The 15,114-nt window shown below is 37.1% G+C and overlaps 1 protein-coding gene across 1 annotated transcript in view; it reads right to left on the reverse strand.

The window, feature by feature from the left end:
- LOC150107031 (MFS-type transporter SLC18B1-like) overlaps positions 1–15,114 on the reverse strand; it is a 195,076-nt gene that overhangs the window by 86,077 nt on the left and 93,885 nt on the right. The window contains exon 6 of the mRNA XM_090393543.1: positions 11,687–11,777. Within this exon, the coding sequence (XP_090249669.1) occupies positions 11,687–11,777 (91 nt within the window). The remainder of the gene's footprint in view (positions 1–11,686; positions 11,778–15,114) is intronic.

Genomic DNA, 15,114 nt, shown 5'->3' on the forward strand with positions numbered 1-15,114 from the left:
ATGGGGGTTTTCAGTTTAATGCAGCAAAATGTAAGGTCTTGAGGTTTGGGAAACATCGATGGGATGCTGCATACTCTATGGGAGGAGTTATACTGGAGGAAGTAGGGGAGACAAGAGATCTGGGGTTGATGATTGATAGAAACCTGAAGTTTAGGGGACATATTGCAAAGGTGGTGAAGGTAACACAGAGGATTGCTGCTATTATGAGAAGGACACTGACCTGCAGAGATAAGAGGGTTATCATTCCGTTGTATAAGTCTCTGATCAGACCACACTTGGACTATTGTTCTCAGATTTGGTCCCCAGGATTTGAAGGGGATAAATTAACTGTGGAAAGGATACAAAGACGGATGACAAAGATGGTTTCAGGACTGTACAATGATAGTTATGAGGATCGGCTGAGAGAATGTGGACTGCAGAGTTTGGCGGATAGAAGAAGGAGAGGTGATATGATTGAGACTTTTAAACTGTTGAGAGGTGGTTACAGGGTTGACACTGGGGAGTTCTTTCACTTGGTTGATCAGCGGGAAGGAGTGATGACAAGAGGCCATCCCTGGAAGTTACGAAAGGAAACTGTGAGCAAGAGGGTAAGGAGTGGTTTCTTTGTGTGGAGGGTGGTTGAGCCGTGGAATGCATTGCCTGATGGAGTGGTGGGAGCGAGAACGGTCAGTGACTTTAAAGAGTGGTATGATAAACTTTGTGTTTCTCAGGTGGGGACCTCCCCTCGATGAGTCTTGACAGACTTTATGTCTTAGGAAGGACCTCCCTCGATGAGTCTTTTGACTCCTTGGAGGCCTGAATAATAATAATAATAATAATAATAATATGATTTAATAGTTACTTATATTCCTATTAATAAACTATCCACATATTTCTCATCATCTGAAGATAAACACTAAACTATGTCTCTTCCTGGTGTATACCAAGTTCCATGTGACTGCCAACTTTCCTACTTTGGACAAACTGGACGTTCAATAGAAAAAAGAATACAAGAACATCAATCTTATATTCTTCACAACCAATCCGATAAGTCTGGATTGGCGCAACATGGAATAGAGGCAGACCACAATATTTTCTGGTCTAAAACTCACCTTCTATACAGATGTTGGCATAAATTCAAAGGCCTATTTAAAGAGAGTGCCGAGGCCTTACTTCACCACCCTAACTTGAATCGGAATGACTGCCTAACCTTGTCAAAAATATGGGAAAGTTTGATCCGAATAACACCTTAAAAAAAAAAAAATTAAGGCCAATAATGATATTTACAATGATCTGTTTAGTATGATATTATAAATTAAGTTTTTGTATGATAATATAAATTATATAATTATTTATGCAATTTATTTTATTCTTTTATGACTAACCTTTTCTTCAGTGAAAGCATAATGCTATTAGCAACTTAACATTACGCAGCTCGTACTATTTTGAATAAATCAATTGTTTGCATTCTACCTTGTAAAAACTGTTTAAGCCACTGATGATAGTTTGTTAATTTCAAACTGAAATATTTAGCAGTATATTTATTAAATAATACTTTTCCTTGTGTTTACATGTAGATAATCTATAATACAATGGCATAAGTTTCCCTCAAAACTAAACCCTTCACATTCTATCTCTGTAACTGCCTCTGCCATTAGCCAAGCCTTACTAATGTCTATAAATTTTGGCAGAGTTGCACTAGCCAATGCCAAAAACTCCTCTCTCTCTTGTTCCTGATACTTTTGTCATTAGTATATAGAAACTGCAGCATCTCTTTAGGCTATCACCTACCTTTATTATTATTATTGCACCCTCCATGGATTTGGCTGACTCATCATGGGAGGTTCATTAAAATGTTCAATTTTCAAATATTTATCATACCGAATCTTAAAATCCTTAACATCCCTTGCATTAACAACACATTCTAGTAATGCATTCCATTCACTGACAATTCTCCATGTAAAAAATCTACTTCTCACCCCCCCCCCCCCTTCTTCAACACACGCTTACTTAACTTCCAGGCATATGACCTCTAGTTTTTCCCCCTCTCACCTTCTATTCTTTTTAAAATCTCATCTGGATTAATCCAAAAGAAATCCTCTCACTAACTTAAATGTCTCTATCATATCACCTCTTTTCCTCCTATTCACCAAATTCTGAATCCACATTTTTTCAACCTCTCTCTCTCTCTCTCCATAGCAAGCAATATTCAATATTTTTGCTTGAGAAACTAGATTCGACACTTGGTCATTCTCACACTCATTTGCCTCATGGGTGCTCTCACACAAACTCACCTGCTTCCTCCCTAATTGCTTAAGTTTTCCTGAATTTGCACCTCAGCATGCTTCATGAACAAAGCTCTCTCTCTTTCTTTCATTTAATTCATTAGCTAGCAATGACTTCCTTTTCAGTTCGCCTCTATTATAGCACAGTAGGAGGCTTACAATCTTCACCTTCTCAGTCTTCAGTTTTGCCTCTTCTAACAACTCCTTTACATCCTACCTCATAGAATACTTCTCACCTCTCAAATCATTTATGCTAACCAAGACAATCATTTCCTTTGACTTATCTACTGTGAGAGGGCACAATTCATCTCTTCAAATGAATAACATGCAACCATCCCATTTACCTTTCCTATCCTGCCAAATATGTTATACTCTTCAATTTTTGTACTGTCAGAATATCTGCCTTAGTAACTAAGCTCCACTGATACCAACAAGCTTCAGAGAAAGTGAGTCAATCAATGCCACAAACTCATCCTTTTTATTCCTAATGCTCCTGGAATTTGCTTGCTGCTTTGTTTTTGGGTTTTAACAGGACAAGGACATGGTCATGCTGCACCAGAACACATGTAATAAATAAACACCATATATAGGCCTAAAAACTATCAGGTCAACATAATCGAAATAAAAAAAAAAGAGTTGTGAATGAGTGAAATGGTTTGGCTGAGTCAGCTGGGAGTGCTTTTTCTGTTAATAGGTTCAAGAATCCATCGAGTTGCCCGTATGATAATAATAAAATATTTTTTAAAATATACTAGATAATAAATAAGTAAAAACAACAAAAAATCAGCATAGAAAAACAAATGTAACAGATGGGTATGACAGATCAAAATTCATAAAAGTTATATGAAAAGTAGTTTTTTTAAAAGCATATATACACTAAGTTATATGAGATGGTAAAGATTAATACTCTGTAAAAATTTAAAAACCAGAGTCTGATAAAATCTGCCTGAGTGTACCGTGGCTCAAACAGTTGATAAAAGTAGCTAAAATAATGGCTGCACTCATTGCCAAAATGAGGCAGTCAATTAAAATATGAGTGATGAATAGTCTGGCATCATAAAATTCACACTGCTGACTATGACCTATGTGCAGTCAAGAAAGAACAACTTCTTCTGATTGAACTCTGTGCAGGCTATACAGCCAGAATTTAATTTCCAGCTTAATGTGAAGAGTTTATTATTAGTGTCCCAAGATAACTGCCGCTGGGATAGAAGATTATGACTGATAATCTACCAGTAATCTGTATGTGGTACAGGCAGATGGTCAATCTTTGAGGAACAAGCTGACCTAGCAGTACCTGCCAGTTTGTTTCCCTTAATCCCAACATGACTTGGAATAAAAGAGAAGTGTACATCGAAGTGTAGCATCCATAACTGAAAGAGGAGGTGTTGATTTGAGAAAGAGAGATAGACAGAGAAAGCACTTGATGTTTCTGGAGATCTAGACTTCTTATTGCGTGAAGAGAACTTTGCAGGTGTGAATATATTATTCACCTCTGGTAGCAATGGAATATGATATATTTTAGTGCAAGTCCTATCACATACAGCTCAGCTGTAAAGGTGTTACACTCTGGTGGGATTTTTGTAGATATAATGTTGTCTAGAATGACAGCAGAAGATCCCACTAGGTCATTCAATTTTGTGCCATCTGTGTAGACAAGCATAAAAACAAAACAATCAGTTCTATAGGCTTTGTAGAGTTGCTGGTAGATGAAAGTAGGGACAGAAAATTTAGGTAGCCTGCTAAAAGACAAGCTACATGCTGACATATATGATTACCATGGTGGAAGTTTATTTGGTGGCATCTGAGCTATGTTGTCTACCACTATTTACAGAGCTTTTATCTATAAAACCAAAGTGTTTTATGGTAGTATATCAAGTGTTGTAAAGATTCTTCCATTGTGGATGTAAGATAGCTGGCCACATGGGGTGGTCTGGCAGGGATTTTATTTTTGTTGAATATAACAGAGACAGCTGTTGGCATTGAAGGTGACAAAGGTGGTTTGTTTACCTCAACGGAGACTAGGAATAGATGATATGCAAAATGCTCCAGTTGTAATTCTGATGGTGAATGGGGTCTAGCTATCCCTGGCAGAACATAGGCTTTGACTTTGGACCTGTAGTCAAGTTTTAATCTTACAAATGAGCAACGAACATTCATCAGCTGCAGTGGATGGAAGACAGGGTACACAGTTCATTGCTTTTTGGCACTTGTCTCATAAATGATGTATGGGAGAGAAGAAAATGAGTTTACTATGACATGTCAGTTCCAAGAACCTGGCTTCTTCTCTAACTGGGATTAGTGATTGTCCTAATTGGCGTATTGGGTCAGAGTGATGACTATGTCTGCAGCAAAAATACACACAAATGTCTTCTGCTGTGAAATTCTGAACCCATTTGCAACTGCATTTTGGGAGATAGTTAATGGCTTGCTTCAGCCTTCTTTCTATGACCCTCATATTATGGGAAAAGTATATAGTTCCATTATTTTGGATTTTACCAAGGCATTTGACAAGGTACCACATGATAACCTAATATATATAAGTTGCACTAAATGGATTTAGATATCAAATTAGTGAATTAGACTGGAGAAGACTGACTGATTGATAGATATCAGAGAAGTAACAAAGAAATGAAAGGTCACAATTGGGTTTTACAGAAGATGGTAAAGACATCCACACAGAAAAAATTACTATTGGAGGAAGTTGTTCTGTTATTAAGTTGACCTAGATTACAATAAGCATGACACTTAAAACAGAAACCTTGTGGGACTTCCTCTTGGTTATAAGATTGGGAGAGGGCAGTTCCCACTCGGATTTGGATAGTTAGATAAGAAGATTTCATAAAAAGAAGGAGATTTCCTCTGAGACCAAAATTATGTAAGCTTTCAGTATTCCAAATCTCCAAGCAGTGCCATATGCTTTTTTCATATCAAACAAAACCAAATACTAGATGTTCGCATTTTAGGAAGGCATCTCTAATGGATGCCCCTATCCATTAGAGATGCCATTTTATCAGAATACAGACTGCATTCTGATAAAAAAGATTGTTTCCTCTCCAGAAACAATAAAACATGAGAGCTAACAATTTTTTACAGAATCTTGCATATACATCTGTCAGAGCAATTGGACATTACTTATTTGGGAATTTTGAATCCTTCCCTAGCTTAGGAAAAGCAATTATAATTGCTTTGTGTCACATATCGAGAAATATTCTCTCACAGAAAATTCTGTTGTAAAGGTGCAATAGTTCATCCATGGATGATGATGACAGATCTTGTATCATCTTGCAATTAATGTTGTCAGGTCCAACAGCAGTTGGATGGCATTTAAGCAAAGCAGCTTTTATTTATTGTTTTGTGAGAAAATTGGATTTGTTGTTTATCTGCTTTGCTTTTTTTGTGAAAGGAATTTGAGGAGGGGTAGGATAGGAAAATGCTGCTGATGTCTGGTGAAATTATCAGATGGTGGAATAGACATATGAGTTTGAGTTGCTGTTGACATTTTCTTAACACCTTCTCGGGACATATGTGGTGGCAATGGAGGAAACATATCAATTTCTTGCATCCTGATGTGAATAAATTTTGTTTTAACCTTTTGTATTTCTTTTTTTATCTTTCCACTTCTGACATGCATGGGAGTAAGCTGGATGATCTTCCTGACAGTTGACAAATTTAGCTTTCTTTGCAGAGAAAGATTTGTTACCATACTCTTAACAACCACATTGGGCTCAGATAGTAGAGTCACAATTAAGATACCCTGCTATTGCAGATGTTGTAGGCTTAGGTGTATCAAAAATAAGGATGATGTTCCTTGTCAGAACCAGGTGACCATCCCAACATATCAATATGAGCTTATACCTGACACTTCCTGATCTTTAAACTCTGAACACATCAGGAGCATCAAGGAGATTTCATTTTAATATTACTCCTTTACAATAATTGAATGTTTTATGAGTTACTATGTTTGGTATTCCACCCATTGATGTTGTTTTTAGTAGTTTTTCAGAATGTTGATGAAATGATGTTTCCATGAAGATATCACCAGAACATAGTTTCTTAACTGTTTTGGGATGGGCTGCAGTCCTTCTAAACCCTTTTGAATAAAGAGGGGTGACATTTTCCATACTGGCTTTTCACTTGTTGCATGGATAATGAGTAAAACCAATATATTCATACTGGTATCGCATTTTTTTTGTTTCTTACTACTGTTATCAAATGATGTATTTATGATATCAGTATTTAGTTAGGAGCTTGCAAGAGCCACTGAAATATTTGAGGATTGAAGAATTCATTCAAGAAATTTTTTATTAGTCATCAGACACCTACCTTGGACACCCTCTGACCAGCAAGCAATAACCGTGCTCAGGAGTGGAACACCAAGGCTACCCTGGACAATACACTAGCACCATAGCAAGCCTTGAGCCCTGTCCTCAAACCATGGAGTAGGAGACTTATTGCAACACTCTTGATCCTTGCAAGCAAGCTCGCTAGCTGATTGAGCCATCCAAGACTGCCATCTTACTGAAACAGAGGCCAAAGTAGTGCAAGACTACCAGAATCCCACTTTCCATATGTCACGCACACACAGCAAACACAATAGCTGAGTGTTGGTGGTCAGAAAGTGCAAGACTACCAGAATCCCCTTTCCGTATGTCATACACACACTGTACAGCAAACACAATGGCTGAGTGTTGGTGGTCTGAAAGGAAACAACAGCAAGAAAACTTAGGAGAAGTAGAGTAAAGAATAGAGGAAGAAAGTAGCAGAAAAAAGAGGAAAAAGTAAAGGGCCACTGCTATCACTGGCCACAACCACAATGTAAGATTTTGGAGGAATTAGTGAAAGATCATATAAAGCATTAGGCAGATGAGGATAATGTTATCTGTGAGGGTCAGCATTGATTTGTTAAGGGAAGCTTTTATTTTAGTAATCTGATGCCTTTTATTATAAAGTAACAAAAGTGATTGATGAGGGGAAAATATATAGTGCCATTATTCTGGATTTTACAAAGGCATTTGACAAGATACCACATGATAATCTGATATATAAGTTGCACCAAGTGAATTTAGATATCAGATTAGTGAATTAGACAGGAGATTGATTGATTGATAGATATCAGAGAAATAACAAAGAAATGAAAGGTCACAATTGGGTTTCACAGGACTCAGTACTAGGACCTTTGCTGTTTAACTTTTATCTCAATGATGGTGTCGGATTGCAGAGAGATATTCAGTTTGCAGATGATGCAAAGCCTGAAAGGTTCATTTGTAATAATGTTGATGTTGTGGTCCTTCAGGAGAATTTCAGTATGCTGGTGTAAATGAATGAATGGGATGTCAGATTATTATCATCATCATCATCAAATTCTTGCCATGTACCTTCAAGGGGTGTACAGGATATGACAGTACTACATGAAAAAATTACATCATTACTAACTTCCTATCTACAATTTTCCTCCAAATCAGTCTGTTACTTGTCAAGACTCCAACATTATCAGATCTTATATTTCTATCCTCTAAGGCACTTTGTACCGTATCAATCCACCTACATCTTGGTCATCCTCTGGGTCGTTTTCCTGCCAACCTGGCAAAGAACACTTGTTTTGCTAATCTTTCCTCTCCCATTCTGTTTAAGTGACCATACCATCTGAGATTAGCTCTGCTAACGCATTCCTGGATGCTGACAATGTCAAGTTCTTTCCTAATATCCTAATTTTTAATATGATATTGCCATTGATGCCATCTGTTCACGCCTCTAATCTTTCTCAGGCCTCTCATATCTGCGGTCTCTAGTCTTTAGTCAAGTGTTTTACTTCTGACCCAGCTCTCAGATCCATAAGTTAAAACTGGTTTGAACACTGTCTGGTATACAGCTAATTTAGTGTTCCGACTAATTTCTCTCTTATTCCATATGAATTTATTCAATTGACTTCCCACCATACCAGCTTGGCTGATTCTGTTGTCTATTTCTATATTTAATTTACCATCTTCAGTAAAAATTGTGCCTAAGTAGCTGAAATGTTTTACTTGTTCCACAGGTTCTCCATTCACAACACAGTTGACATTTTCGATGATTCTGCCTATTTTCATTGTCTTTGTCTTTTTATTGCTGACCTTCATACCATATCTATTACAACAGCTATTCAATTTAGTCAGAGAATCTTGCAGACTTGTAGCGGATTTATTTAGAAGTATAACATCATCCGCATAAAGCAAAGAGCTGACATTAATATCATCTCCAATTTTGATGTCAGGTTTAATACCACTTTCCATCATAATGTGATCCATATAGATAATGAATAACAGAGGGGATAATGTACATCCTTGTCTCACACCAGATTTAACATTAAGCCATCTTCCTGTACTTCCTTCAATTCTAACTGCTGACTTACAACTCAAATAAAGACTAAGTATTGCTTGATATAATGCCCCATTGACACCATATAGCTGTAGCGTATTGAATAGCTTCTCTCTTGGCACCTTGTCATATGCCTTTTCCAAATCGACAAAACTTAAATACAGATCTTTGCTATATTCCCATGCTTTCTCGACTATTTGTCGTAAAGTGAAGATCTGATCCTGACAGCCTCTATTTGGCCTGAATCCAGCTTGCTCTTCACCAAGCTTTTCTTCCACAATTCTTCTCAACTGTTTCTCAAGTATACTTGCATAGATCTTGCCAGGAACACTCAGTAGGAAAATACGTCTATAATTCTCACATTCAGTTTTATTTCCCTTTTTATATATGGGTACTATGAGAGCTCTACTCCAATCATCGGGAATTCGTCCCTCTGTCCAGGCTTTCTGAATTATGCAGTGCAGCCACTGTAAGACTTTCATACCACCATACTTCAGCATTTCTGGTCGAATATCATCTACTCCTGCTGCCTTTCCACATTTCAAGCCTTTGATGGCTTTTTCTACTTCAAGTATGGATATGTATTCCTGACTGCATGCCTGGTCAGTGTTTTTTATCAATGTGCTGTCATCACTGCTTGTTTCATTTAGCAGTTTTTCAAAGTATTTACTCCATACTTCAAGGATATCTTTTTCTCCCATTTTCATGTCATCTTTATCATCTCTAACTCCTTTTACAGCACTCTTTCCTCCATTCCTAAGCTTCTTCAACAACCTCCAGAATATTTTGCCACCTTCTTGATATTTATTTTCTATATTCTTGCCAAAGTCCTCCCATGACTTTTGTTTAGCTAGTTTTACACACTGTTTAGCTTTCTTACATTTGTCTCTGTATTCCGTAAGAGTAAAAGCTGACTTATTTGCCAGGAACTTTTGATATGCTTTCTTCTTTTCCTTCACTGCCTCTTTAACTTCCTGTGTCCACCAGGGAGTTCTGATTTTTTTATCCTTGCACACAACTTCACCACATGCCTCTCTGGCAGAATCAATCAATGTTTTCTTCAGAGTTTGCCAATGAATCTCCTGTTCTCAAAGTCTTTCATTTTCTTTTCAAAAATCTTTCTGTATTTTAGTCAACAGTTCACATCTGAGAGCTGCTCAACTTTTATTCGCTTTAAAACTTTCTTACATGTTATTCTTTTCAATATGAAATTCAATTTTATCCTGCTCAAGACTAAATAATGATGACTTCCAATTTCAAATCCTCTGTACACTCTGGTGTCCTGCACCAGGGAGAAAACATCACTATCAACAATAACAGTCAATGAGACTTTTCTTATTCTTAGCCTCTTCTCTCCATGTGAATTTGTGCAAATTTTTATGTTGGAACATGGTGTTAGTAATAACCAGTCCATGTCCTGAGCAGAAATCCAACAGATATTTGCCATTATTATTAGCTTTGCTCTTTTCTCCAAATTTTCCCAAAATATTTTTGTGTATCTCACAATCATTTCCTACTCTGCTATTTAGATCCCCAACAAGGACCAACTTTTCCTTTTTCATTGTGTCAGTTGCTTTTTCTAAAGCCTCAAAAAATTCCTCCACTTAGTAGAACCTTCTGTGGGACCATAGGCACAAATAAGTCTCATTGTCCAGTTCCCCATTCTCATATTTGCCCACATTACTCTACTTGAGACTGACTGCCATTCAAGAAGATTAGCCTCGTATCTTGTTGAATACTATGGCTACTCCTTCTTTTCCTTGATTGTCATTGCCTGGATATAACATTTTGTATTTATTGCTCAGAAAGATCTCACCAGTTTTGGTCTTTTTTGTTTCAGTCACCCCTATTATGTCGATCTGGTACTTATCTAATTCCTCGGCTAGCTCCATTTCTTTGCCATTCAGGCTTCTTACGTTGATTGTACCGATCTTTAACTCTGGTGATGTTGAGTTGGGGTTTGTTTTCAGATTTGTTCCAGTAGCTGACTTTTCGCTGTTCGCCCTGGTTCCCTGGCGAAAACAACGGGGGCCTTGTTTAACCGGGCGACGCCCCAGCCGGTATGAAATTTTGTCATGTTGTACCATCATTTTTTATTTTGGTTTAACCAATAAGAATACAATTTGGTCGGTTAAATCCCAAATTGCCAACCCATCCTCGTTCGTTCAGTATCAAAGTAGATACCTAACAGGGTGCACCACGAGAAGGTGAGGATTGGACATTAGGTCAGAAGCCCTGGTCGGTTCTCCGCATTCCTTTAAAGGCTATGTGGAGGTCTCCTCTCAGTTATACAGCTTTGACCCTTAAGCACCCTGATGTCAGTTTAATGAAACCAAATGTAAAGTCTTGAATTTAGCATCCACTGATGGAAAACTACATACTATATTGGTGGAACTATATCAAAGGATGTGCAGAAGGCATGAGATCTTTGGGTTATCACTGACAGAAATTTGAAATTTAGAGAACATTCAAGAAAGTGGAGAAGGTAACCCAGAGGAGTGTTGTGATATTGAGAGGACACTGACCAGCAGAAATAGAAGAGTGATAATTCGTGATGATTCCATTGTATAAAGCCCTGATTAGATCAAATCAGGATTGTTATGCTCAGATCTGATCATCAGTACTTGAAAGGAATAAATTAACCTCTTGGAGTGGGCACAGAAGCAGATAAAATTATATCAAAGCTGTACAATGTTGGTTATGAGAACAGACTGAAGGCATGCTAACTGCATAGCTAGGTGGATAGAAGATGAAGGGATGATATGATGGCATTTAAAATGATGAGAGAATATACAAGATTGACACTGAGAAGAGATTTCAGATAGCAGAATAATGGGAAGAAACAAAGATGAGGTGGTCATCGCCAGAGGTAAAAGACCTGATAATGTTGTGATGCAGACTGAGCAGGTTTAAGGAATCATAGGGTAGACTTTTGTTATCAAGATGGGCCTCCTGTGATGAATCAGGCAATTCCATAGTGGTACTGAATAATAATAATAATAATAAGAAATACTTTTAAAATATTTGTTGTATAGAATACATTATTAGCAATAAAACTCGCTTACCACAAATATTTCAAAACACAGAATAACCAGTGTTGTATTCCTGTAGCCTATATGTCCTGTAAGATATCCACCAAAAGAACCTATAAATCCTCTGAAACAGAAATAAAATTGAGACCTATCATCAAAATGTATGCATTCTGAATTTACTTTGTGTTAAGTTATATTCCTTTAAACTGATAGGAAGAATTCTAAAAAAAAGTCTCATAGTATTTTTTTCATACAAAGCTTACAGAATTGGGTTACTTCAAACAACAAATATTTTCGCTGTAATATTTTTTCATTAATAATTTTGATAATTATCACTTATTAATTATTTTAAAAAATTTGTACATGAAATTACACATTCTGTTTTTAATAAATATTATATATTTGAACATACTCTATACAATAATACCAGGTTCTATCTATTTACAGTCTCTCTTATATTTTCTGTTTTGAATTACATTTTGGTTACCTTCATGTCATTTCCCTCCTACCCTGCCATTTAGGTAGATAATGGCACTAAGGTACTTGAATAAGACTGCTGTGTCTTATTCAAGTCCTTTCAGGTAATAATAATAATAATAATAATATAATAATATGAGCTCAGTATTTGATTCTGTGGGGTTGACGTAGTTTGTCACTCCTGACTATCCATTGTTCTTTTCTCCAAAGTTTCCCAAATATTTCTGTATGCCTGGTAATATTTCATACTCTGCTGTTTAGATCATCTCCAACAAGGACCAACTTTACAGTTTTCTTTGTACCAGCTGTCTTCTCTAATGCCTTAAAAATTTCATTCACATCTTCTTTAGTAGAACCTTCTCTGGGATGATATGTACAAATAAGATTTCATTCTCCCATTCCCCATTCTGATGTTTTACCACATCATTCTACTTGATACTGCCTGCCATGTAAGAAGATTATCCTTGTGTTAAATGCTGAATATTATAGATACGTCTTATTTCCCTTGATCATTATTGCCTGAGAGCCTCTGTAGCTCAGTCGGTATAGATGAAGCCCTTTGGTCGGAAAGACCTGAGTGTCATTCCCATCTATGACATGAGAAACCTTTATCTGGTCTCTTTCGACTAAAGATGAGTTAACTGGTCTCATATGGAGGTGTAGGGTTTTTTCTCCCTGTAACTCAGGCTTTCAATCCCTCAAAACATGCAAACTAGTCCCATAAACACGTGCACGGCTACAATCATAAATATACTATAGAAAGGAAGGTAACAGGAAACCACCTTGCTCATAATCATCTCCCTAGTACGGTAGCATATAGCTATCCCCACCAGCCATATGCTGAGGGAATAGAATAGAATTATTGCCTGAATATAACATCTTGTATTTGTTGCTTAGAGGGATCTCACCTGTTTTTATTTTAGTTTTTGGTAACACCTATTATGTTGATCTGGTATCCTTCCAATTCTTCTTCTTCCAATTGATGCCTCTTATGTTGATAGTGTCACTCTTGAATTCTACTGATGTTGAGTTGGAGTCTGTTTTAACAGCTGACTTTTTGCTGTTTACTCTAGTTTCCATGATGAAAACAGTGGGGGATCTTGTTTATCTGGACAATGCCCCATTTAGCATGGAACTCCATAATATTGTATCATCATCACCATTTTGTTTTTGCTTAAGACAATAACCATACAATTTAGTTGCAATATCCACCCCATCTTTGTTTGTTTACTATCCAGGTAGATAACCTACTAAGAGGATGCTGAATAAGAAGGTGAGGATTGGATACTAGAACAGAAGCAATGGCTGGTTCTGCAAAGTCCTTAAAACGCTATGTGGAAGTCTCCTACAAGTTATACAGCTTTGACCTTTATGCAACCCCAAGTGCAATCTGGAAGAATTCAAAAAATCGAATACTGATTCTCGTTTATCATTCAGTAATAGATACTCTAAAAGTACTTGAAACACTGTACTTAATAAATTCTGAAATTGCAAAAGATAATAAAGATGCAACTTTTTCAGAATTTTTTTTTATATGCAAAAGCTGTTGACAGGTATATGTTTGTTGACAATCAGTAAAGAAATAAAATATAATAATATTCTTTTCCAAAAACACATTATGTTGAAGAATACATGACATGTCTGACAATGTTAGTCCATTATTACAGGAAGAATACAAAAAAGTACATATTATGCAGTGTCAGCCTGATTTGCTCAGTAGTTAACAAATCTGCTTTCCAGCCATTAGGTGAAAAGCTTGAATCCCCACTGTAAACATTCATGTTTTTTAATGTCTTAATGAGGAAGATGAATTTCAAACTCTGAGACTACCACCTTGCTTACTGGAAGCCTCAACTGGCTTGAAAAAGTTGTATGGTTGATCTCTCAGGCAGAGTTTCTAAATTAAGAGTTTCTAAATTGTGTGTGTTATCCAGTTGGAATTGGTATGATAATGAAGAGCTTAGCAGAAGAGCAGTAATAATGAATAGCATAATAGCCAGAATGTGTCAGAAGAGAGGATTGGAATATGTTGATGCTTGGAGGGCATTAGGACAGAAAAGAACTGCATATGAAAGACCACTTGCATTTGAATGAGGAAGGATATAGGCATCTGGAGAGATTCTTGTTTTTTGAACAAGTCAGTGTGTCAATACAGGGAAACTAGAATTCCCAGGGTGGATGGTAGTAGGGGTGGCCTCTTGTGGGAATCGGTACTTGGGGGACGATATCAGGTAATACTGAGTCCAGTGTGTCTGGAGGGGATAATGAAAGGTATAGAAGCAGTGACATTTTTATGCTTTATACTAATGCCAGGAGTATCCGGAATAAAGGAGATGAATTGGTGGCACTGATAACATCAGCCTGGCCAAAGATTATTGAGATCTCTGAGACCTGGTTGACGGAGGATGATATAATAACAGGAAAAGAAGTAGCAGGGTACAGCATTTTTCAGCAGGATAAGAAGAGAAAACACGGTGGTGGAGTACTGCTCATGATAAGTGATGACTTATGTCCTCTAAGAGTGGAGACTTCGGAAGCAGTAACACTAATGGTTTTAAAAGCATATACTGTGAGGTAGAGGTGGGCAAGACAGGATATTTAGTGGGGTGTTGCTACAAGCCAAGGAGTACAGAGGGTTAGGAGAAGGAGATGTTTAGGCAGTTGAGCTTGGCAAGTGCAAGAAGAATGATTGTTATGGGAGATTTTAACTGCAGCATTATAAGATGGGAAGAGGAAAATGCATGTAGTAATAAGGAAATGGAATTTCTAGAATTCTTGAAGAACAAATGTCTTAGGTAATATGTAACAGAGAGAACAAGAGGTTCAAGAGTTTTGGATTGGGTCACAGCATCAGAAGAGCTGATAATAACTGAGATGACATCTCTCCCCCGAGTTGGAGAGAGTGACCATGTGGTTTTGACTTGGAAGATGAATAGACATGTAGGAGTATCAAAGAGACTGGAACTATGTGGAATTATAAGGCA

This window comes from Typopeltis vanoorti, chromosome 5, assembly GCF_054136105.1.
Source record: "Typopeltis vanoorti isolate ZY-2024b chromosome 5, IOZ_Tvanoo_1.0, whole genome shotgun sequence".
Taxonomy (NCBI): domain Eukaryota; kingdom Metazoa; phylum Arthropoda; class Arachnida; order Uropygi; family Thelyphonidae; genus Typopeltis; species Typopeltis vanoorti.